This window comes from Mastigoproctus giganteus, chromosome 12, assembly GCF_048544385.1.
Source record: "Mastigoproctus giganteus isolate SK-2022 chromosome 12, ASM4854438v1, whole genome shotgun sequence".
Classification (NCBI taxonomy): domain Eukaryota; kingdom Metazoa; phylum Arthropoda; class Arachnida; order Uropygi; family Thelyphonidae; genus Mastigoproctus; species Mastigoproctus giganteus.
Genome location: NC_143586.1, coordinates 159,459,644 through 159,484,609, shown reverse-complemented (window position 1 = coordinate 159,484,609; position 24,966 = coordinate 159,459,644). Strand labels below are relative to the sequence as shown.

Below are 24,966 nucleotides of genomic sequence, written 5' to 3'. Positions count from 1 at the left end.
TATTTTTGGCTGAGGGTAATTAGTTATTGACTGCTCCTTGTAATTAGATAGTGTATTTTTTTAGCTTGAAAATTGCAAACACCCTGAACAATGTTTGTGAGAATGAACAGTCTGTTATTCACTTGATTACCGTAAGGTAGGTATAATAATTAGAAAAGGAGCAGGTTCTTGGCTGCCTTTCTCAGTGACAGACTCCAACTGTGAATTTTTTTTTTTTTATTCTCTTTAACAAATAGGAAACATTTAAAAGAAAGATGAATTATACTCCTCTGCATAAAAACCAACAATTCTCACTTTGTTGCTAACTAGAAAGCAAGTGTGTATCTAAAGTTTTTAAGAAGGTGACTAGTTCAGTACGGTAGACAAGGTCAGTAACGTGATCAGAGTTGGAGTTTTCCCTATGTGCTCTCTCGTCATTCTTAAATTGCATATGCTTTTGTCATCCTTTTAGGAATATATTTTCCTTGATGTTTTCATTTTTAGGAATAAATTAGAACTCTCTTGTGGGCTGCAAGCAACATGTGGCATATTGGACATTTTCCCATTGAATGGGAATTACTGAGCAAGAATAAATTGTTACGATTTAGCATTAGCATTAGCAGAGGCATATGATGCAAGAAAGCAAGCTTATTCAGCATCAGCCAAAAAAAAAAAAAAAAAAAACCACTCCCATTTCACCCCTCCGTTCGTTCGAAATACCTGTCCAGTTGAGCTTTAAATTTGTTTAGGCTATCAACTTCAACAACAAGTGATGGAAGTCGGTTCCACCAACCAACCACCCGCTGGCCAAAGGCAAATTTCCGCACATCTATCCGACATCCGTCCTTCCTCAATTTGAATTTATGCTCTCTGAGGTGATTATTCTGAGAAAGATGAAGAATCCCATTGGCATTGAGCATGCTCAAACCATTCAAAGCCTTATACACCTCTATCAGATCACCTCGCCGGTGCCTAGTCTCCAAACTCTGTAATTTGCAAAACTTAAGCCTTTCTTCGTAAGAGCAACCCTTTGTTCCATTTACTAATCTTGTTGCCCTTCTCTGTACCCGTTCCAGCAGCTCTACATCCTTCTTGAAATGAGGCCTCCAGACCTGTATACAGTACTCAAGATGTGGCCTTACCATTGCCTTATACAAGGGAATAATCACCTCCTTATCCCTGCTAGAAAAATTCCTGTATATCATTGACAAGACACCATGAGCTACTCTTGCAGCTCGTCTGCACTGCTCAGAGAACTTCATATCTGCCTGCACAATTACCCCCAGGTCCTTTTCATTCTCCACCACTGTCAGTGTAGTACCGCAGAGTTGATACGTTGCTCTGGGGTTACTGTTTCCCATATGCAGCACTTTACATTTGTCGATGTTAAACCTCATTTGCCACCTCTCAGCCCATCTGTTCAACCTTTCCAGATCCTGTTGCAGCAGCATAGCGTCAGTATTGTCCTTAACGACCCTGCCAACCTTTGTATCATCTGCAAACTTGGACATTAAACTTGATATCCCATCATCAATATCATTCATAAACACCGAAAACAACAACGGACCCAACACTGAACCTTGAGGAACTCCACTAATAACATTAGTCCACATTGAGCAGTGTCCATTGATTACCACTCTCTGTCTTCTGCCACTCAACCATCCCCTTATCCATAGCAGCAATTTGCCTCCAATGCCACACTGCTCCAATTTGTGCAGCAGTCTTCCATGTGCAACAGTATCAAAAGCCTTTCTAAGATCCAAATATATAATATCAAAGTTATTCCCTGCATCCAGTTCTTTTGTGACTACATCATAGTATCCAATCAAATTGGTCAGGCAAGACCTGCCCTTAACAAAACCATGCTGCGTCTGAGCTATAACTGAATTCTTGTCTAGATGATCCTGCAGTGCTTCTTTAACCAGTGCCTCCATTAATTTACTTGGAACAGAAGTTAAACTAACAGGTCTATAATTACTTGTGTCAGCCTTTGATCCTCCTTTGTGAATTGGGGTTACATTTGCACATCTCCAGTCTATGGGTACCTCCCCTGAGTCCAAAGAAGCTCTCATAATTATGGCTAGGTGTTTGCATACTTCCTTTGCTGCCTCCTTTAATATAACTGGATAGATCCCATCCACCCCAGGTGCCTTTTTTATGTTTATCCTCAATAATCTCTCCTCCACTTTCCTCTCAGTTATTACAAAATCATCCAGCTCACTGCCAATGTTTACTTTACCTACATCATTCTCCTTCCTGAATAACTCCTCATGCGTGAATGTAGATGCAAAATACTCGTTTAGATTGTTAGCCACCTGAGCAGGATCCTCAACTGTTGAACCATCAATATCCAGTGGACCAATCTGATTCATCCCTTTCCTTTTCGAGTTCAAGTATGTAAAGAACTCTTTTCTGTTTTTCTTTGCATCCTTTGCCAAGGATTTTTCATAGTCTGCCTTTGCCTGCCTAATCTCCTTTGTGACTTGGTTACAGACCAACTTATATCTATCATAGGCTTCCATGTCACCCATTAATTTGTATGTATCCCATGCATTTTTCTTATCTGCCACATGTCTCATTAGTTCATCTGACAACCATTTAGGCCTAAACCTTGAACAATATTTCTTAGTTGGTATGTAAAGCCTGGTAGCCTCCAAGATTAGTTCCTTGAATGCTTCCCATTTTGAGTTTGCTGTTGGTAACATCATCAGTTGGTCCCACTGTATAGAATTTAAATACTGTCTCAGACCATCATAGTCGCCTTTACGAAAACAAAAACCCTTCCCTTTACCTCTGATGATAGTTACCTCCTTGAGTAAATCCCACTTCAACACACTGTGATCACTGCCACCTAGTGGTTCATTTATCTGCAGGTTCTTAATGCATGAAGAATCACTACTGATAATCAGATCAAGAGTATTGCTCCCTCTTGTTGCCTCACGAACATGCTGATGTAGAAAACAATCATCCAATAAATCCACAAAAGCCTTGCTAGTGTGCGAGTGACCAACCCACAAATTCCAGTCAATATCTGGGAAATTAAAGTCCCCCATTATAAGACTCTCAGATTTACTGGCCCACTCTATTTCCCTGTACAATATCTTATTATACTCATCAGAGTCATTAGGCCTATAGCACACTCCTACTCTCAATTTTGATTTCCCTATGCTTATGTCACACCAAACTGACTCGACACTGCCCTGTCCATCGATGTCGACTGGCTTCACTTCCTTGGACTTTATGTGTTTCTTAATTAATAGCATAACCCCTCCTCCCCTCCTGTCCTGTCTATCCTTTCTATACACATTGTATTCCCCAAATTCCAGTTCCGCATTACTTATATCTGTGTGACACCACGTCTCTGATATCCCAACAATATCTGCCTTTGATGTTTTGAGCAATACCTCAAATTCATCAAATTTATTTACCAAACTCCTAGCATTGGTGGATATACATGCACCTGTTTCTATTCTTAGCTACCCTAACACAACCCATGTGTTTACTTGTACTGCAATGACTACCAGCAGTCTCTGAAATATCCTGCATCTTGTTTTTCAGACTTCTGCTCATTTCAATAGAAGCAGTGCAAGAATCACTTCCACCTCTGCCACTGGCTACTGTTAATCTATTAGTCCTTGTATCCCCCCCAACTAGCAGTTTTCCGACCCACCTAACACTGCCTCGACAGCATCAGCAAAAATATCTGGGAAATTAAAGTCCCCCATTATAAGACTCTCAGATTTACTGGCCCACTCTATTTCCCTGTACAATATCTTATTATACTCATCAGAGTCATTAGGCCTATAGCACACTCCTACTCTCAATTTTGATTTCCCTATGCTTATGTCACACCAAACTGACTCGACACTGCCCTGTCCATCGATGTCGACTGGCTTCACTTCCTTGGACTTTATGTGTTTCTTAATTAATAGCATAACCCCTCCTCCCCTCCTGTCCTGTCTATCCTTTCTATACACATTGTATTCCCCAAATTCCAGTTCCGCATTACTTATATCTGTGTGACACCACGTCTCTGATATCCCAACAATATCTGCCTTTGATGTTTTGAGCAATACCTCAAATTCATCAAATTTATTTACCAAACTCCTAGCATTGGTGGATATACATGCACCTGTTTCTATTCTTAGCTACCCTAACACAACCCATGTGTTTACTTGTACTGCAATGACTACCAGCAGTCTCTGAAATATCCTGCATCTTGTTTTTCAGACTTCTGCTCATTTCAATAGAAGCAGTGCAAGAATCACTTCCACCTCTGCCACTGGCTACTGTTAATCTATTAGTCCTTGTATCCCCCCCAACTAGCAGTTTTCCGACCCACCTAACACTGCCTCGACAGCATCAGCAAAAATTCTTGCACCCTTTCTATTTAAGTGTATCCCATCCCTGTAGAAGCAATCTCTCCTGTTAACAAGTACAGTCCAGGCTGAAAAAAATTCTACCCCTTGAGCCTTGCACGATCCCTCCAGGGCCGAATTGATCGACAAGGCTCTCATCATATACTCCCTCCTATCGTGTCTGGGCAGAATTGCAGACACTTTCAAGTTCAACCCTAATTCACGGCTTTTTTTCAACAGTGACCTGTACTTGCTAAGTAATTCCGCCGGTCTCCTACTCTTAATATCATTAGTGCCAACGTGTACAACTATATCACCTTTTGTGCCCTTAAAAGATGATATCCGCTCTACAACGTCATCAACCTTTGCCCCTGGCAGACATACCCTGGTCCTATTCCACCTATCCTTTTTACAAAGTATGTTCCCCGTTTCCCTGACAATAGAGTCACCAACAACTACTAGTTCCTGTGGGACCAGCGCATTCTGCCTAGGGGGCTGCTTCTGTGTTGCCTGATGACCAAGTGCAAGCTCTGGCGTTGATGTGGGCAGCTGAGAGCTTGATGGGCCCCTCAATTTATTTCCTTCGAGGGCATCCACCCTGTCCTTCAAGCTCTCATAAAGGCCCATAACAACGCTGAGTTGTCGCCTGATTTCCTTGCACTCCTTACATCGTGCACACACAAAGACATCCCCCTTGGCAATATCATGTCCCGTACCCGACTGCTCCGCAAACATCAAGCAAACAGTGCATTTTAATAGACTGTGATTCAGAGGGCAACTGCCCCCCTCAGTTCTCCCCTGAACCACAGCACTCCCATTAGCTTGAGCCTTTTGCTTTGCTGCTCTGGTCAGAGTCATGATTCCGATTTAATTCAATAAAATTCAAAACAAAAATTAAATCCTTAAGTTATAACCCAAAACAGTTATGTTATATATATATTTTTTTCGGTATCTAGTGTTTTCTACGAGTTCCCTTTATACAACTTCCGTATCACGTGTACCACTATAGTTATGTATTAATTATTTGTTACGATTAAGTCGTTATATATATATATATATATATATATATATATATATATATATATAGTTAAAAGTACAAATTAATTGACAAAGTTTATCAAGATTAATAGATTTACTGATTAATTGACAATATTATATTATGCACTATACGACACTAAGCTTATGCTATCGTGTAAAAATGGCGGGAATTCACGAACGGTATTTCTACGGACTCGTAAGTATTGATTAGCTTCCAAATCTCGCTATCTCAATTTAGAATAAACTAAGGATCTTGACTAGGTCTATAATCTACTTATAGAAGATAATTTGATATAACAGTTGTTTAATAAATCGACTAAATTTGGTTAAAAAAAAAATTGGTTTGTGACACGTGGATTTGATACCGTTACCGATACTAAGTAATATCTACAAAATCTCTGTCTAAGTTAAACTTTAAACTAAGTATCGTAACTAGGAATATAAAGCTACTCTAGAAAATAAGTTAATATGACAATTTAAACTAATAAAGCAGAAAATAAATCAGGAAAAACTTCTCTGTTTGAAGAGCTTTAAGGAGCAATTTTCTGATGTTACTACTTATCCTTAAAAAGATGTACTGCTAAGTGGTATTTGGATATTCAAAAAATTAAATTAGAAAACAAAATATTTCCTAGTGTAAAGTTAACATAACCAAAGCACATTTTTAGTTTATTCATAATATGTTTCTTCTTTGCAGAATCCAACAGCACCAAGTCCACTAGGGCAGATTCCTCCAAGTGATGGGATGCCTGGTGGTCCAATGCCTCCGGCTGGTTTCTTTCCTGTAAGTATAGCTTAATAAATATATAACAATTTGAAAAAACATGTGAATTGGCATAATATTTAATATGCATTGTATTATGTTATATCATGAGCAAATTCAATAGCAGTTATGAACAGAATAAAAATATATACAGCTAAAAAAAGGTGCTCATGTAAATCACTCACTTCTTAGAACTATCTTCTATGCTTTTTATTTTTTCATTGTCTGAATATTGCCCTCCACAAATTTCAACTTTGTATTAATAAAATAAAAAATAAATTTTTATTTATTTATTTTTTTCCATTTTAGGCCTAGGTGATAGTTTTAATTATGACTAATATTAGTGAAATAATAAGAGGAGTTTACCTCAATATAGCGCGTAGAACACTTCCTTATGATACCCTCCAGAAATTAAAACGGAAAAAACAAAAAAATCGACAACTTACCGGTACATTAGAGTAAAATATGATTCATACGATCTAATTATGACTAATAAAATGTGCCAAATAGTGCAAGGAAATTTGGCTTATATATTGTCAGCCTTTAAAGAGACAGATTGAGATTTAACCAACTCTTCTTTAAATCTACATAAAAGTTTGATGGTTTGTTCCAGTAGTGAGTTACTACTTGAGCAAAAGAAAATTTAAATATCTTAGTGCATCTCTGTATAGATTTCCCACTTTGGTGTTTACAAAGTGAATGCTGATCCTCCCCTCGGATCCAGGGAAGGTCCCCATGGACTGGAGATGTGCTAATGTATCCCCAATTCACAAAGGGGGGATCAAAGGGTGATATGAGTAATTACAGACCTGTTAATTTAACTTCTGTTCCAGGGAAAATAATGGAGTCACTTGTTAATGAAGCATTACAGAATCACCTTGACAAGGCGGCAGTAATAATTCAGACACAGCATGCATTTGTTAAAGAAAAGTCTTGTCTGACCAATTTGATTGGATACTACAACGTGGTCACAAAGGAACTGGATGCAAAAAATAATTTTACTTGGATTTCGGAGACACTTTTGATACTGCTGCACATGGAAGACATCTGTACAAATTGTAGTAGCAGTATCTATTACAGGCAAGTTGCAACAATGTATAAAAGGATGGTTGGGTGGGAGAAGACAGAGAGTGGTTATCAATGGACACTGCTCTTTGTGTGAACTAATATTATTAGTGGAGTCCTCCATGGTTTCGTGTTGAACCCATTGTTGTTTTGTATATTTATCAATGATGTTGATGAAGGTATATCTGGCTTAATGTCAAAGTTTGCAGATGATACAAAGGTTGACAGGGTTGTTAATGACAGCAATGACAATATGCTACTGCAAAAGGATCTAGAAAAGTTGGGCAGATGGGCTGAGAAGTGAGTGAGTACCTTGACAAATGCAAAGTACTCCATATAGGTAGTAGTAACCCCAGAGAAGTACTGTGTGGTACTAACCTCAGGGTAGTGGAGAATGAAAAAGACCTGGGGGTAATTGTGCAGTCAGATATGAAGTTTTCTGAGCAGTGTAGATGGGCTGCCAGAGCAGGTCATGGGGTATTGTCAATGAAGTATAGAAATTTTGCAAGCAGGGATAAGGAGATGATTATTCCTTTGTATAAGGCAATGATCAGGCCATACCTTGAGTACTGCATACGGGTCTGAAGACCTTATTTTAAGAAGGATGTAGAGTTGCTAGAACGAGTGCAGAGAAGATAAACAAGGTTGGTGAGGAGAACAAAGGGGTGCTCTTACCAAGAAAAGCTTAAGTTCTGCAAATTGCAGTATCTGGAGACTGCACCTGGAGGAGATCTGATTGAGGTGTATGAGGCCTTGAATGGTTTGAGCAGACTCAATGCTGATGGGATTCTTTCTCTTGCTCAGATTACACACCTCAGGGGGCATAAATTGAAATTATGGAAAGACAGTTGTAGAATAGATGTGTAGAAGTTTGCCTTTAGTCAGTGGATGTTTGATTGCTGGAACAAGCTTCCATCTGTCATTGTGTTAATGGGTGAAATGGGAACGTTTTCTTTTTTTTTGGCTGATGATGTGTAAGCTTGTTCTCTTGCATCATATGGCTCTGCTGATGTGTTTGTTTTTATCACTTTAATGTGAAGAAAATGTTTTAAAGCAATTAACGTTATATTTTTCTGTATATTATTTTTGTTTTATTGTTTGATTGTTTAGTATCAGAGTGGAAAATAATTCAAGGAAGCAAGCTTTATAAAGCAACACCCAAAAAAAAAAAAAAAACTCAATTGTCTATCCCCCCTAATAATTTAGATAATTCTTCCTTAAATTTATTAAAACTACCTGCTCAAAAAACACTAAATTAATGTTTGTTCCAATAGTTGGTTGGTGTCTGCCTGAAAGCAAAGTTTTTCACATCTGCCTGCAACCATATTTTCAGTTTGAGTTTATATCTCCTTATGCATGTTGTCCAAGAAAGAGTAAGGATGCCAGCATTTAGTTTACTCAATCAGTTTAAATGAATGATGGACATAAATGAGAGATCAGAACTGATTATTCCGATTGTGGTATAGGTGGCTTCATTATTTTGCTTATATCATTTGAATGGTATAATCAAATGATTAGTTAGTAATTATTAATCTTTCGATTATTTTAAATATGCCCATTACTAATTAAAACCATAACCATTTCAATCAGGTCTTTTGTCACAGGTGCTTATTTTCCAAGAACTGCAGTTTGCAGAACTGAAGTCTTTCATGGTAAGACTACCTTTTGTATCTTTGATTAATCTCACTGTTCTTCTCTGCACCTATTCCAGCAGATCTACATCTTTCTTAAAGTCAGGATTCCAGAGACCTGTATGCAATGAGTACTTAAGATGTAGCCTGAACATTGCCTACACAGTGAGATAATTGATTCCTTGTTCTTAATGTCAAAATTACTGTATATCAATGAAACAATCCCATGAGCTGTCTGAGCAATCTGTCCATCAGAAATGCACAATGACATCCTACCCATTTGGCCATATCATGTCCATCTACAGAGGCAATCCTATCATTGTTTGGCTCATAATGGCCTTTAGCTGCCTTTGTGCCGTAAAACCTCCAACAACTATAGAGGCAAAGGCAATAAGTTAAGTAGAACTTATTGTAGATTTGCTTGAGTGTGTACAGAGAAGGGCAACAAGATTGGTGAGGGGAATGAAGGGATCCTCTTACCAAGAGAGGCTTAAGGTCTGCAAATTGCAGTGGCTGGAGACTAGGCACCTGCACGGTGATCTGATTGAGATGTATAAGGACTTGAATGGGTTGAGCACGCTGAATTCTGATGGGATCCTTCCACTTGTTCAGATTACGAACCTAAGGGGGCATAAATTCAAATTAAGAAAAGGCAGATGTAGAATAGAGTAGATGTGCGGAAATTTGCCTTTAGCCAGCGGGTGGTTAATTGCTGGAACAAACTTCCATCTGTCGTGGAAGTTGATAGGTTGAATAAATTTAAGGAGGAACTGGACAGGCATTTGGAGGGAATGGTGTGTTTTCTTTTTTTTTTTTTTTTTTTTTTTTCCATCACATGCCACTACTATTACTACTACTACTATTTGTAAGAGAATTGCTTTTGGCAGTTCTCTCCTAAGCCAAAGCATTCTCACTACTTTTTTTTTTTTTTTTTACTATGCTGATCTTTGACTGAGAGTGAGGGAAGGAAGAGATGGAGGGTTTGGGGGGGGGAAGAGAGAGGAATCGCCAAGAAAGAGAAGAATGATTTGATATCTAGCTCAGGACTGAGTGTGCCAACCCTATACTCACCAGAATTAAAGGAAGAAGTATAATTTCCAAGGTTTTGGGGACACATGGTATATTTTTCTGCTTTTTTTAACTTGGAAAAAGGAAGTACATTTGCATTTTATGTGACACTAATATATCGGTACCTCTATAGCCAGGTGTGCAGGAGCAGCAGTGCATAGCACATGCTTCTTGATTAGACCGGGATTTGAGCCTATAACCATCAAATACGAGGAGGATGCGGAAAGATCAGGGAATGACTACCGCATATCTCTGGAGCGATATGGCTTTAATTGCTAATGCTCCTAAAAAACAAAATTACAAACAAACACTAATATATCATGTTGGGTAAAAAAAAAAAATATTATTATTGATCATTTTAAGCATATATACTTAAAATGATCAATAACAATTTTTTTTATTGCTACTGCTTATACTGCTGGTATCTTTTATAAAAGATACCAGCAGTATAAGGTATCAAGGTGTAAACAAATAGGATAGTTTTCAATTGAAAGCAGAAATGCATGTTTAAATGTTACACCAGTGGAGTGCATTTCACTTAACTTCATTTTTTCTTGAACAATCATTCTTCAAATGTTTGTTTCAGTTATGACTGCACAAGGTCTGTGGAGTTTATATTATAGAAGCTAAAAGAATATTAAAATTTGTACTATAATATGGATTCAAACATGTGGAGTGCACAATGTTCTGCATATCGTTCTCTTCCCCTCCCCTTAATCCTGAGAAAAAAAATTTATGACAGGTTCAGTCAGATGTGAAAACAGTTTTTCTCATATTTTTCAACATTGAGGGCATTATTCAACAAAAAAAAAAAAATTCCTGTTATATTTATTTATTTCTTTCATCCCAGATCCAGATTGGAGAACTAAATCTGAGCAGATGGGATGGGGTTTCTGTTTCTAATCTTTTACTAGTCTTGAAGGGTAACAATTAATAACAATTCTCTACCTCTTGCCATCCACAAACATTGTGATCCATCATAAAATCTTACCTGATCCCAACATGTTCTAGCTTATGTGGTAATTTCTCATGAGTGACTGAGTCACATGGTTTGTAAAATCCAAATAAACAATGTTAAAATTATTTCCTACATCTGGCTTACAAGAAACTTGTCAAAATATGCAACTGATTAGTTGATCTTAATTATCCTGTAACAAAACTATTGTCTCCTTCAGAATTATATCTAAATGTCACTGTATTACATTCTTTATCACTGCCCGTCCACAATTTCCCCTACCACCGAGGTCAGACAGAGTGGTCTGTAGTTACCAGTATTGCTCTTAGCCCCACCTTTTGTGTTTTGATGATACATCGGTACTTCTCCAATCCAAAGGGATCTCTCCTTAGTCACATTGGCACCTTCATAATTTACCTTAATGGTTGAATGCACTCTCTTACCTCTTCTCTCAAAATTACTTGGTGTATGCCATCAACTCCAGGAGTCTTACTTGTCTTTAAGCTTGAAATTTTTTCTAATAAACAATGCTGTAATTTTAATATTTATAATTTTATACTGCTCATCCATCACTCTTACAGACTATCCTCACTATGAAGGGTTTTACATCTGTAAAGATTGATATGAAGTACCTGTTCCGTTCATCAGTAACATCATCTGGGTTATCTAAAACTTTTTCACATGCATTATGCAAAGATTCAATTTCATTTTTATTCTTCTTTGTATTCACATACCTGAACCTCCTTATCCATGTTCTTGTAGCTAGTGATTTTTCATATTCAACCTTTGCCAACCCGACTTTCTCGTACCACCATTACAGATCAACTTGTAGCTGTTGTGGGCTTCAGTACTTTTCGTTACTATGTAATTTTACCAGTCATATTTTTATGCTCTTTTAGTTTGGCCAGATGTGTATATTTTCTTAATGGTGTGTGTGTATATGTGTGTGTATATATATATATATATATATATATATATATATATATATATATATATATATATATATATATATATATATATGTATATTCAGGGCTTCTGTGACTCTTACTTTAATGATATTCCGTAATTCTAATATATCTGCTCTCCCTCTTCTCTCTATCCATTTGTTAGACACCAGGTAACATCTTAAACTGTCATAGTCCTTTTTCCTGTTTAAAATTGTACATAAGATATGATATTACTAAGGATTAATATTAATATCGAAGTAATACAAGCATTTATATTACACAATTGTGCATATATATGACAAGCCAAAAATAATAACAGTTTGTAATTTCCCTCATCTTTTCTTTCTATTATAACCTGAATATTTAAAATGGGAAAGGGGGGTGCTTTGTTCACCAAATATAATGTACTTGCCATTTGCATAAACTTGCATTGGAGTGCTCATAAACCCTAGGTAGCACTATATCAAGGTATATAATGTTTTGGCTTAAGTAAAAGGGAAGTTTATATTACAAAACCTTCCATTTGCATTCCTATGTCCCAGTCACACTAGACTCCATTTATCATTGAGTAAAAATGAATTGGCACACTAAATAATGGAGTAAAGATTTGGTTGAATAGTGATTCTCAATGGAGTTACATGTGAAAAGAACACTGAGTGTTGTCTGTCAGTCCTCCAACATGTGTAAAATGGACAATTTATTGGCAAAAGAAGAATAGTGTAGAAAAGTAATCATTGACTGCACACCTCTTCATTGTGTTCAATGATAGAACCTTGACTTCTCGATGGTGATTAAATCTTTGATCCGTGTGTGAGGGTGTTTTTGGGATTGCAGTTGGTTTTCATTTCCTTTTTATGAATGATAATGCCTTTTCCCACAGTACTGCAGTGTTTGATTAAATTCTGGAAAGCAGAGCTATTTGGAGAATGAAAAGAGCTTACCAGATTCACAGACCTGAGTTTTTGAGATATATATATATACATACAGTAGACTCTCGATTAACCAGCCCCTATGGAACCAGATCTCAGGCAAGATAAACGAATGGCCAGTTAATCCGAAAACATAAACAAAATGCCATTTATAGGTTGTAAATTAAATAAAAAATATATAACATATACAGTATGTTGTATATAAATGTTTATTAAACATTTACTTAGATAAAAAAATCGATAATCTTCATTTGTCTTTTTGATTTAAATTCGTTTTTTGGAGCAAAATCACGCCACTTTTTCATAAGAATTATATCAATGGCAGATGAATTATCTTGCTGTTCGATATATCTTATCGCAGTTTCAAGCATTTTCTATCCTTCTGAATGACTTATTCTTTTGTCATTTTTATTCCTGCTCATAGCTTCTGGTTTCTATAGTTCTTCATCTTCCGCTATTTCTCCTTGACTAACTGCTTCGATAATTTCATCGTCTGTTAACATTTCATTCTTTAGAATGTTATCGCCTACAAGCCATTTATCGATGTCTCTTTCTTCCAGGTCTTTGAACTCTCATAATTGTTTCAAATCGTTAAGCAGAGAAATGTTGTCATGGTCTGCCAGATCCTCAGCACACGACTCTTTGTCCAGATTGCAGTTTGCAGTTAAATTTTCAATATCAGGCCATAGTTTTCTCCATGACTTCACAAATATCGATGACGGCATTTCCTCAAAAGCAGATGCCAACATGTAAATCGCATCCTTGATGTTAATTTTCTTAAGGGCCTCAGTGAGTTCCCTTTCTTCATTGGCAGTCTTCTCAAGAATTTCTGAAAGAAGTCTTCTGTAACTCCTTTTCAGACTAACTATCACACCTTGATCCATAGGTTGCACCAAAGATGTAATGCCAGGTGGTAAAAACACCACTTTGATGTCATCAGAAGATAGGTCGATGGGATGTATTGTTGCATTGTCAAGGACAAGAACAGCCTTGAGTGATAATTTCAAACGTGTCAAATGTGTCAACTTTTAGAACGAATTCAGTTGAAAACCATTCTTCAAATAGAAAGGAGTCCATCCAAACTGACCTCTGGGCTTTGTAGTAAACTGGTAGAGCATTGAAATTTACATTTTTAAATGCTCTTCGTTTGGCTGACTTTCCTACAACGAATAGGGGGCAGTTTGTGACTCCTAGCAGCATTTGTACAAAGGGCAACGGTAATTCTGTTTATTCATTTTGAAACCAGTAGTGAATGTTTCTTGTGGTGGTGGTGCTGCTAGCATTTTCGTCGGAAGAAGCTTAAAATTTATGCCTGTTTCATCCAAATTGTAGACCTGTTCAGGAGTAAGATTTTCCTTCTGTATAACACCAAAAGTTTTTTTGAAAAACTCACTTGCAGCATTTTGATCTGCTGACAATTTCTCACCGAATACACCTAGATAATGAATTCTGTGGCGCTTTTTCCATTGTGAAAGCCACCCAACCCTCGCTGGCTAAGAATTCTTCTCCATTGTTGACTTTCTTGTGCAAGTGTACTGCCTTTTCCTTCAAAACAGGCCCACTGAGATGTGTTCCTCTTTGTTGTTCTTGCAAGAACCATATCCATAATGCATCGTCAACAACTTAATTTTTTGGCTTCTTCATGGTGCACCTGTCTGAGAGCACTTTTTCTGATTGTATTTGTGTACTGAAGTCTTGAAAGGATTTCCAGTTTCTCCGCTAATCATTCACCATACTTTTTCCGACACCCAGTTCATTACATATCTCTTTTACAGGTCCTCCATTATCAATATGTTCCAATGCTTTTTGTTTCCATAGTTAACACATTCCGTTTCCACTTGTTCGAGCCTATCATTTCAAGTTAACATAATTTAAAAAACAAAAATTAATGACGAAAATATGTACACACAGAGTGACTGCGATCCAAATGGCACAGGTAGCAAAGACTAACTGAAGTGAAAAAAAGTTATAGGATCATTACAGTGCACTGTACTGTGCCCCAGAATCTTTTAGTTTTGTTTTTTTGCTGGTCCCACGACATGGGAAATCTGATTCACAGAAAAATTTCGACGAAAATATGGCCGGTTAAAGCAAGACTGGATAAGAGGGTGTGTGTGTGTGTGAGTGAGTGAGATTTAGTGATAAAAGAAATGGAAAATAAAGGTAAAGCAATATCAAGGTTTAAAAAAAAAAGGAGATAAAACTCAGTTCAAGGTTCTTTCTATAGGAATGGGATTTGCGACCTGACCCTGTTCATTAATTACTCTATTATCTTGAGTTGTATTCATCACGAATTTAATTTCTAATTTTTTTATTAACTAGATGTCACTACTCCGTGCTATATGTATTAAACTACTTCCAGTTTTACTTTCTTTTTCACACCTCTACCTTTGACATATGTGGTGGGTTCGGTTATACGAGAGGGTATCAAAAAGTTCATACCCGTACCTAGAAATAATAGCCCTAGAAAGTTGAAACTTCACAGGAACTTTAATCCTTTTCTGTGTACTCTCCATGTCTAGTAATACATTTCTCCCACCTATGGATCAGTTGTTTAATGCCTTAATACTAAGTGGCTCAATAACTGAACAGTGAATGCCATTGCTTTCTTGACACCAGTCCAACTGGTGTTAAGAAAGCAATGGCATTCACTGTTCAGTTATTGAGCTACTTAGTATTAGTAGTGGAAAATGATGTAAGAAAGCAAACTTATAAAGCATCAACCAAAATAATATAATAATAATAAAAAAAAAGCTACATACTTCATTCATCCAAAATCATTCAAAATCACGCCACTTTTTCATAAGAATTATATCAATAAGAATTATATCAATCACTTATATATAATATAAGTTATTATATTATATATAAGAATTATATATATCAATTTCATAAGAATTATATCAGTCACTAAGCAAATCCAAGAATCTGTCCAGTTCTTACTTGAATGTATTCAAACTACCTGCATCCACAACAGCGAGTGGAAGTTAGTTCCATCAGTCAGCCACCTCCTGGTTGAAGGTAAACTTCCATATATCTGACCTGCAACCATCTTTCCTCATTTTGAATTAATGCTCTCTGATTTGTGTAGTCTTTCAGCAAGAGAAAGAATGTCATCAGCATTTAGCTTGCTCAATCCATTCAAGGATTTAAACACCCATTCAAGGCCTTAATCACCTCGGTCAGATCTCCCCGTGCCTAGTCTCCATATGGTGAAAGTTGCATAAGTTCTTTCTTAGTATAAGCAGCCTTTTGTTCCTTTCATCAATCTGGTTATTTTCTGCACCCACTACAGCAGATCTACATCGTTCGTTCTTAAGGTGAGACCTCCAGACAACTATACAGTATTCAAGGTGCAGCCTAACCATGGCCTTGTACAAGGGGATAATCATCTCCTTATCCCTGCTAGCAAAGTTTCTGCATATCACTGACAAGACTTTTGGCCACCAGGTGTCGCTTGGTGAAGACAACCTGTGCAGCTTCTAAGTTTTCATTGAAATTTTATCATATTTTTGATTAGTTAGTGTATTAATTTGTGTTTTACAAATAGATTAAATAGGCTTAGTGGCATTCATTAGCTTATTTTTTAAAATTTGCTTAGTGATTTTATGTTACAACTCACTACTCCTACCACTATTGTAGCAGTGTTTTAAGCGGGAATATTGTAGTGCAACCAGTAGCTCAGAAGAATAGTAAGGCTTCAATTGTAATAATTAAGTATTCTGAAGGGTTTAATCACCTCTTGGGCATATATCTGTTGTATTTTTTGATTAGTTAACTTATTAATTTGTGTTTACAAATACAGAGCGATTCTAAATTATTGTCAGGGTTTCCGTGGCCTATAATTTTCTAAGCGGAAACGACAAAATAAAACTTACAAAATATGAAAGTGTAACTCAAAAAATTTGATTACCTATAGAATCAATACTGCGGAATGCTAAACAACTTCAACACACATGCTTTTTGTGGCACGTAAGATGTCCAAGCGATATACAATTTCCCTCCAAGTGTTGTTCTACAGCATTTGCAGTGTAACTGTTTTGATCACAGCAATAATTCTGAGCTTCAGTTCATCGGGGAGGTCACAGGGGTCTTGTACACAATGTCCTTCACGTATCCCCACAGGAAGAAATCAAGCAGCGTAAGATCGGGTGAGCGTGGAGACCACAGAATCGGCCCACCAACCCCCAACCCAGCACCCAGGAAAATGCATGTCAAGAAATTCTCAGACAATAAGAGCCCAATGTGGCAATGCACCATCTTGCTGGAACACCACATTTGGCCGATGATTTTCCAACTGGGATAATTGATACAGCTTTAGCCTGTCCAGATAGGTTACCACTGTCATTGTTTTTTCCACAAAGAAAAAGGGCCCTAAAACTTCTGAACACAACAAAGGCGAACCTTTGGACTATCTCGAATGCCATGAGGGTTTTCTGATCCCCATATTCTGCAGTTATGACGATTTACCCTCCCTGATACATAAAATGTTGCTTCATGACTAAATCTCCATCTCCGAAGGGAATTTTTATCAGCTTCAACATTTGACAAAATGTCTTGGGCAAATTGGAAATGGTGGGGTTTATCGTTCGGCTTTAAAGCCTGCACATGTGCAGTTTGTAGGCATGGAGGTGAAGGTGGTTGTGAACAACCCTCCAAACAGTCGTTTGTGGTATACCTAATTACAAAGAAGCTAGTCTAGTTTATTTTTGTGGACTTTGAGAAAACGCTTCGTGGATTCGATCAACATCTTCCCGTGAAGAGCTCAGTCTTCCCGCTCCTTTTCAGTGCAGAACACTACCAATCTCTTGAAATTTCTTTAACCAACATCGAATAGCATAATATGAAGGTGAATCTTTTCCATACTGAGTTCTGTAACAACGTTGTGTTGTGCTAACAGACTTTGTTTCGAAAATCCAAAGTACACACATTGCCTTCTCTTTAACAGTCTCCATTTTGGAATAATGCCATCAGTATCTCCCAGACATTAATGCGGCGAGTACAGTGTTGCCAGAGGAGAGACAACTGAAAGATTGTTGTCTTCCAGTTGTCTCTTTTTATTGATGGTTGTTTCCGGTTTGCAAATTATAGGCCACCGAAACCCCAACAGTAATTTAGAATCACCCTGTAGATTGAATGGGCTTAGTAGCGTTCATTAGCATAATTTTTTTAAATTTAGCTAATGACTTTGTAAGTTACAACTTGCTACTCTTACTGCTATTGTATTGATGTTTGGAATATTGTAGCGTAGAAGAATAGTAAGGTTTTAATTATAATAAATATGTATTTTGAAGGTTTTAATCACTTTTTGGGCATATATCTTTTGTATTTAGCTAAGGATAGGGCGCCTCCATAGCCAGGTGGGAAGGAGCATCAGTGCGGAGCACACACTTCTTGATTAGACCGGGGTTCAAGCCCGTCACCACCAAATACAGAAGATGCGGAAAGGTCAAGGGAATGACCACCGCATATTCCCGGAGCAGTATGGCCTTACTTGCTATGTGCTCCTAAAAACCAAATAACAAAACAACAAACAACAGCTGAGGATATAACTAATTTAGCATTGTTGATCATTATGGTATAGCATAACTTGAGAACGTATATCTTGAATTTGATAGCTCAGGTATAACGTATTCTGTATACCGGAATACATATTACTGCATCAGTTTAGTATAGTATTGTACAGTCAAGTATAGTGTAGTCAATTAAATTTATTAATCTTATTAATTTTCACTTTTAATTAATAAATTCGTATTTAAATTGAGATCATGCCCAACACTAGAGCAGCAAAGCGATGTGCACAAAGTAGCGGGAGTGCTGTTGCTCATGGGAGAACCAAAGGGGGCAATTCTCCAACGGGCGCCTCCAGGTGGGCAGGAGCAGCAGTGCATAGCACACGCTTCTTGATTAGACCGGGGTTCGAGCCCGTGACCACCAAATACGGAGAATGCGGAAAGGTCAAGGAATGACCACCGCATATCCCCGGAGCAATACGGCCTTAGTTGCTAATGCTCCTAAAAACTAAGTAATAAATAAACAATTCCCCAATGTATCACAGCCTAAACAAATGTGCAATGTGAAACTTGTGTTATGTTTGCAGATCTTTCTGGGACGGGACATAATGTTGCCTAGGTGGGGGGGGATGCCTTTGTGTGTGCTCAATATAAGCAGTGTGAGGAAGTTAAGTGCCAACTTAACATTGTTATGGGCCTTTATGAGAGCTTGAAGGACTTACATTGGAGGACCCATCAAGCTCTTAGCTGCCCACATCAATGCCAGAGCTTGTACTTGATTATCCGACAACACAGTGGCAACCTTCAGGACAGGATGCACTGGTCCCACTGGAGCTGGTTATTGTCGGTGACTCTATTGTCAGGGAGATGGGAAATGTATTGTGCAAAAAGGATAGGTGGAATAGGACCAGGGTATGTCTGCCAGGGGCAAAAGTTGATGGAGCAGATATCTTTTAAGGGCACAAAGGGTGATATTGTTGTACACGTCGGTGCTAATGACATTAAGAGTAGGAGATCTGCATTCTTACTTAACAAGTACAGGTCCATGTTGAAAAAAAGTCTAGATTTAGGGTTAAATTTGGAAATATTTGCAATTCAGCCCTGGAGAGATTGTGTAAGGCTCGTGGGAGTCGAATTTTTCTCAGCATGGTCTCTGCTTGTTAACATGAGAGATTGTTTCTACAGGGATAGGGGGCAATACACTTAAATAGAAAGGGTTAAAAAATATTTGTTGATGCTATCGAGGCAGTGTTAGGTGGGTTGGAAAACTGATAGCCTGGGGGATACACTGACTAATAGATTAACAATAACCATAGGCAGAGGTTAAAGTGATTCTATCACTGCTTCTATTGGAATGAGCAGCAGCCTGCAAAGCGAGGTACTGGGGATTTCAAGGGCTGCTGGGAGTCATCATGGAACAAGTAAATACGTGAGTTGTGTTAGGATAACCCATTCTTACTCGTGTAAGAGTAAGAATAGGTATGTATACTTGCATATACACCAATGCTAGGAGTATAGTGAATAAATTTGATGAATTGCAGTGCTGGTCAAGACATCAAAGCGGATATTGTTGGGATATCAGAGGTGCCACACGGATATAAGCAGTGTAGAATTGGAATTTGTGGGGAGGGTACAATGTCCACAGAAAGGATAGACAGGGGACAGAAAGGAAGGAGGGTTTATGCTGTTAGTTAAGAAACATAAAATCTAAGGAAGTGCATCCAATTGACATTGGTGGACAATGCAAAGTTGAGTCAGTGTGGTGTTGAAATAAGCACTGGGAAAGGGACAATGAGAGTAGCTAGTAGTAGTAGCTTTCTTGCATCAAATGAAAGTGATGCAAGAAAGCAACTATGAGCTTATGCAGCATCAGCCAAAAAAAAAAAAAAAATCACACCATTCCCTCCAAATGCCTGTTCAGTTCCTCCTTAAATTTATTCAACCTATCAACTTCCAGGACAGATGGAAGTTTGTTCCAGCAATTAACCACCTGCTGGATAAATTTCCGCACATCTATTCTACATCTGTCCTTTCTTAATTTGAATTTATGCCACCTTAGGTTCGTAATCTGAACAAGTGGAAGGATCTCATCAGAATTCAGCGTGCTCAACCCATTCAAGGCCTTATACACCTCAATCAGATCACCGTGCAGGTTCCTAGTCCCCAGCCACTGCAATTTGCAGAACTTAAGCCTCTCTTGGTAAGATGATCCCTTCATTCCCCTCACCAACCTTGTTGCCCTTCTCTGTACACGCTCAAACAAATCCACATCCTTCCTAAAATGAGGCCTCCAGACCTGTACGCAGTACTCAAGGCGTGGCCTGACCATTGCCTTATAAAGAGGGAGAGTCACCTCCTTTTCCCTGCTAGCAAAATTCCTATATATATATCATTGACAAAAACCACATGACCTGTCCTCGCAGCCTGTCTGCATTGCTCAGAAAACTTCATATCTGACTGCACAATCTTTTTCATTTTCTACCTCCTTAGTACCACACAGTTGGTACGTTTCTCTGGGGTTACTTCTACCCATATGCAGTACTTTGCATTTGTCAAGGTTGAACTTCAGTTGCCACTTCTTAGCCCATCTGCCCAAATTATCTAGATCCGGTTGCAGTAGCACACTGCCATTACTGTCATTAACAACCCTGCCAACCTTTGTGTCATCTGCAAACTTCGACATTAAGCCTGATATACCTTCATCAATATCATTGATAAATATACAAAACAACAGTGGACCCAGCACCAAACCGCGTGGGACTCCACTAATAACATTAGTCCACAAAGAGCAGAACCCATTGATTACCACCCTCTGTCTTCTCCTACTTAACCATCCTTTTATCCATTGTAGCAACTTACCCTTAATACCATTCTGCTCCAATTTGTACAATAGTCTTCCATGCGCAACAATGTCAAAAGCTTTCCTGAAATCCAAATATATGATATCAAAATTGATATCAATTTTGCATCCAATTCTTTTGTAACCACATCATAATATCCTATCAAATTTGTCAGACAAGACTTTCCCCTAACAAACTCATGCGGTGAATTGAATTATTGCTGCAGTCTTGTCTAGATGATCCTGCAATGCATCTTTAACCATTTACTCCATTATTTTACCCGCAACAGAAGTTAAACTAACTGGTCTGTAATTACTTGTGTCACCCTTCGATCCCCCTTTGTGAATTGGGGATACATTTGCACATCTCCAGTCTGTGGGAACCTCCCCTGAGTCCAAGGATGCTCTCATAATTATGGCTAAGGGTTTGCTTCGTTGCTTTGCCGCCTCCTTTAATATAACTGGGTAGATCCCATCCACCCCAGGTGCTTTTCTTATGTTTAACTTCAACAATTTCTCCTCCACTTTGCTCTCAGTTATTACAAAATCATTAAGTATCCTGCTACAATTTAATAACCTTCTGCCATTTTCAAACCTTAATAATTCCTCATGTGTGAATGTAGATGCAAAATACTCATTCAGTTTGTTTGCTATCTGAGCAGGATCATCAACAGTCGAACCATTGATGTCGAGTGGACCAATCAGATTCTCCCCTTCCTTTGAGAGTTTATATAAGTAAAGAAATCCTTGCTGTTTTTCTTAGCATCTTTTGCCAAGGATTTCTCATAATCTGCCTTTGCCTGCCTAACCTCCTTTGTGACCTGATTACAGACTAGCTTATATCTGCCATAGGCTTCTGAGTCGCTTGATAATTTATATGCATCCCATGCATTTTTCTTCTCTGTTACAAGTCTCATTAGTTCATTAGATAACCATTTAGGCCTAAACCTTGAACAATATTTCTTAATAGGTATGAAACTTTTGGTAGCTTCCACGATTAATTCCTTGAATGCTTCCCACTTAGAATTTACTGTTGGTAACATTGTCAGTTGATCCCACTGTACAGAATTTAAAAAATTTCTGAGACCACTATACTCACCTTTACAGAAGCAAAAACCCTTTCCTTTACCCCTGATGGTAAGTAAATCCCACATCAGTACACTGTGATCACTGCCACCTAGTGGTTCCTTTATCTGCAAATTCTTAATACACGAATGACCACTGCTGATAACCAGATCAAGAGTATTACTTTCTCTGGTTGCTTGCCTCTCAAACATGCTGCTGCAGAAAACAATCATCCAATAAATCCACAAAAGTCTGACTAGTGTGTGAGTGACCAACCCACAAGTTCCATTCAATATCTGGGAAGTTAAAATCCCCCATTATAAGACATTCTGATTTACTAGCCCACTCTACAATTGTTCATTGTACTCATTCGAGTCATTAGGCCTATAACACACTCCAACTCTTATTTTTGCTTTCGCAGTGCTTATGTCAACACTAAACTGACTCAACAGTGCACTGTTCATCTATATCAGCTGGGTGCACTTCTTTTAATGATGTTATCAATGGTGAAATCTAAATGGGAAGCCTTCAGAGAATTAATCTTGGAGGGTACTAGGCTTTTCATGCCAACTACAAAATACTGTTTAAAATTTAGACCTAAATGGATATTAGATGAACTAATGCAGCTCATGGCAGAAAAGAAAAATGCATGGAATGTATATAAATTATCAGGCAGCACAGAAGCCTGTAAACAAGTCACAAAGAAGATTAGGCTAGCAAAGGCAGATTACAAGAAATCTCTGGCAAAGGATGCAAAGAAAAACAGCAAAGAGTTTTTATTTACTTATGTAAACTCCATAAGGAAAGGGTTGAATTAGACCAGTCAACTTAATATAGATCCTTTGGCTATTGATGATCATGCTCAGGTAGCTGATAAACTGAATGATTATTTTGCATCTACGTTCACACACGAGGAGTTATTCAAAGAGGGATGTGCCAGATGTTTTAAAACTTTAACAGGGAGCTACATGATTTTGTAATAACCAAGAGCAAGGTAAAAGAGAAATTGTTGAAGTTAAACATAGGCACCCGGGGTGGATGGGATCTATCCAGTTATATTAAAGGAGGCAGCAAAGGAAGTAAGTAAAACCTTATCCATAATTATGAAAGCTTCCTTGGACTCTGGTGAGGTCCCATGGACTGGAGATGTGCAAATGTGTCCCCAATTCATAGAGGGGATCCAAAGGGTGACTTGAGTAATTACAGACCTGTTAGTTTGACTTCTGGTCCAGGGAAAATAATGGAGTCGCTGGTTAAGGAAGCAATGCAGGATCATCTAGACAAGACTGCAGTAATAGTTCAGATGCAGCATGGGTTTGTGAAGGGAAGTCTTGTCTGACAAATTTGATTCGATACTATGATGTGGTGACAAAGGAATTGGATGCAAAGAATAATTTTGATGTCATATACTTGGATTTTAGGAAAGCTTTTGATACACGATTTTGATTTTTATAGTTACGCTGGTTAGTTTTATTTTAATGTAGATAAACAGTTTTTGTAGATATACTTAATATACGTAAAAATGTTATTTCATTCGAATCTTGCAGCCATTGTTTTTGTATAGAGTGGTAGGGAATTCAAATTTTAATTCAGGTAGTTAGGTAGCTCTAACGTAAAAATTATAGAGTAATACGCTTCACTGTTTCTATTAGATAGCATAGTATTGACATTTAATTAATTTAATTTATTGATTTTATTAATTTAAAATATCATGCCCCAAACTAGAGCAGCAAAGCAACGGGCACAAAGTGACAGGAGTGCTGTGACTTGGGGGAGAACTGAGGGAGGCGATTCTCCAACGCATCAGAGCCTAAAAAAATGTCCAACTTGTGAAATGTTTGCCGAACTCTCTGGAACGGAACATGATATTGCCATGGGAGATGTCTTTGTGTGTGCACGATGCAAGGAGTGAAAGGAAATCAGGCGACAACTCAGCGTTGTTATGGGCCTATATGAGAGTTTGAAGGACAGGGTGGATACCCTCGAAAGATCTAAATTGAGGGCCCATCAAGCTCTCAGCTGCCCACATCAATGCCAGAGCTTGCACTTGGTCATCACGCAACACAGCGGCAACCCCCAAAGCAGAATGCGCTGGTCCCACAGGAACTAGCAGTTGTTGGTGACTCTATTGTCAGGGAAACGGGAAACATGGTTTGTAAAAAGGATAGGTGGAACAGGACCAAGGTATGTCTGCCAGGGGCAAAGGTTGATGACGTTGTAGAGCGGATATCATCTTTTAAGGGCACAAAAGGTGATATAGTTGTACACATGGCACTAATGATATTAAGAGTAGGAGACTGGCGGAATTACTTTAACAAGTACAGGTCACTGTTGAACAAAAGCCGAGAATTAGGATTGAATTTGAAAGTGTCTGCAATTCTGCCCAGACACGATAGAAGGGAGTATATGATGAGAGCCTTGTCGATCAACTCGCCCCTGGAAAGAATGTGCAAAGCTCAAGGGGTAGAATTTTTTTCAGCCTCGACTGTACTTGTTAACAGGAGAGACTGCTTCTATAGGGATGGGATACACTTAAATAGAAAGGGTGCAATAATATTTGCTGATGCTATCGAGGCTGTGTTAGGTGGGTCGGAAAACTGATAGCTTGGGGGGATACGAGGACTAATAGTTTAACAGTAGCCGTAGGGAGAGGTGATTCTTGCACAACTTCTATTAGAATAAGTAATGACCTGGAGCGTGGGGTATTGGGGGTTGCAGGGACGGATGGCAGTCATCCTGAAATAAGTGGGTATATGGGATGTGTTAGGTTAACTAGGAATAGGAGTAGGAGCATGTATGCTTGCATGTATACCAAT

General features: G+C 38.2%; 1 protein-coding gene across 6 annotated transcripts in view; it reads left to right on the top strand.

Moving 5' to 3' along the window:
* The window catches only part of LOC150077541 (single-stranded DNA-binding protein 3-like), a 729,210-nt gene that overhangs the window by 132,714 nt on the left and 571,530 nt on the right, over positions 1-24,966 (top strand). For 5 of the 6 annotated variants that reach the window (XM_090386678.1, XM_090386675.1, XM_090386677.1 and 2 more), the window contains exon 7: positions 6,073-6,159. In XM_090386678.1, the coding sequence (XP_090242804.1) occupies positions 6,073-6,159 (87 nt within the window). Of the gene's footprint in view, positions 1-6,072; positions 6,160-7,669; positions 7,673-24,966 lie in introns of all 6 variants that reach the window. The other variant, XM_090386676.1, reaches the window with a different exon arrangement.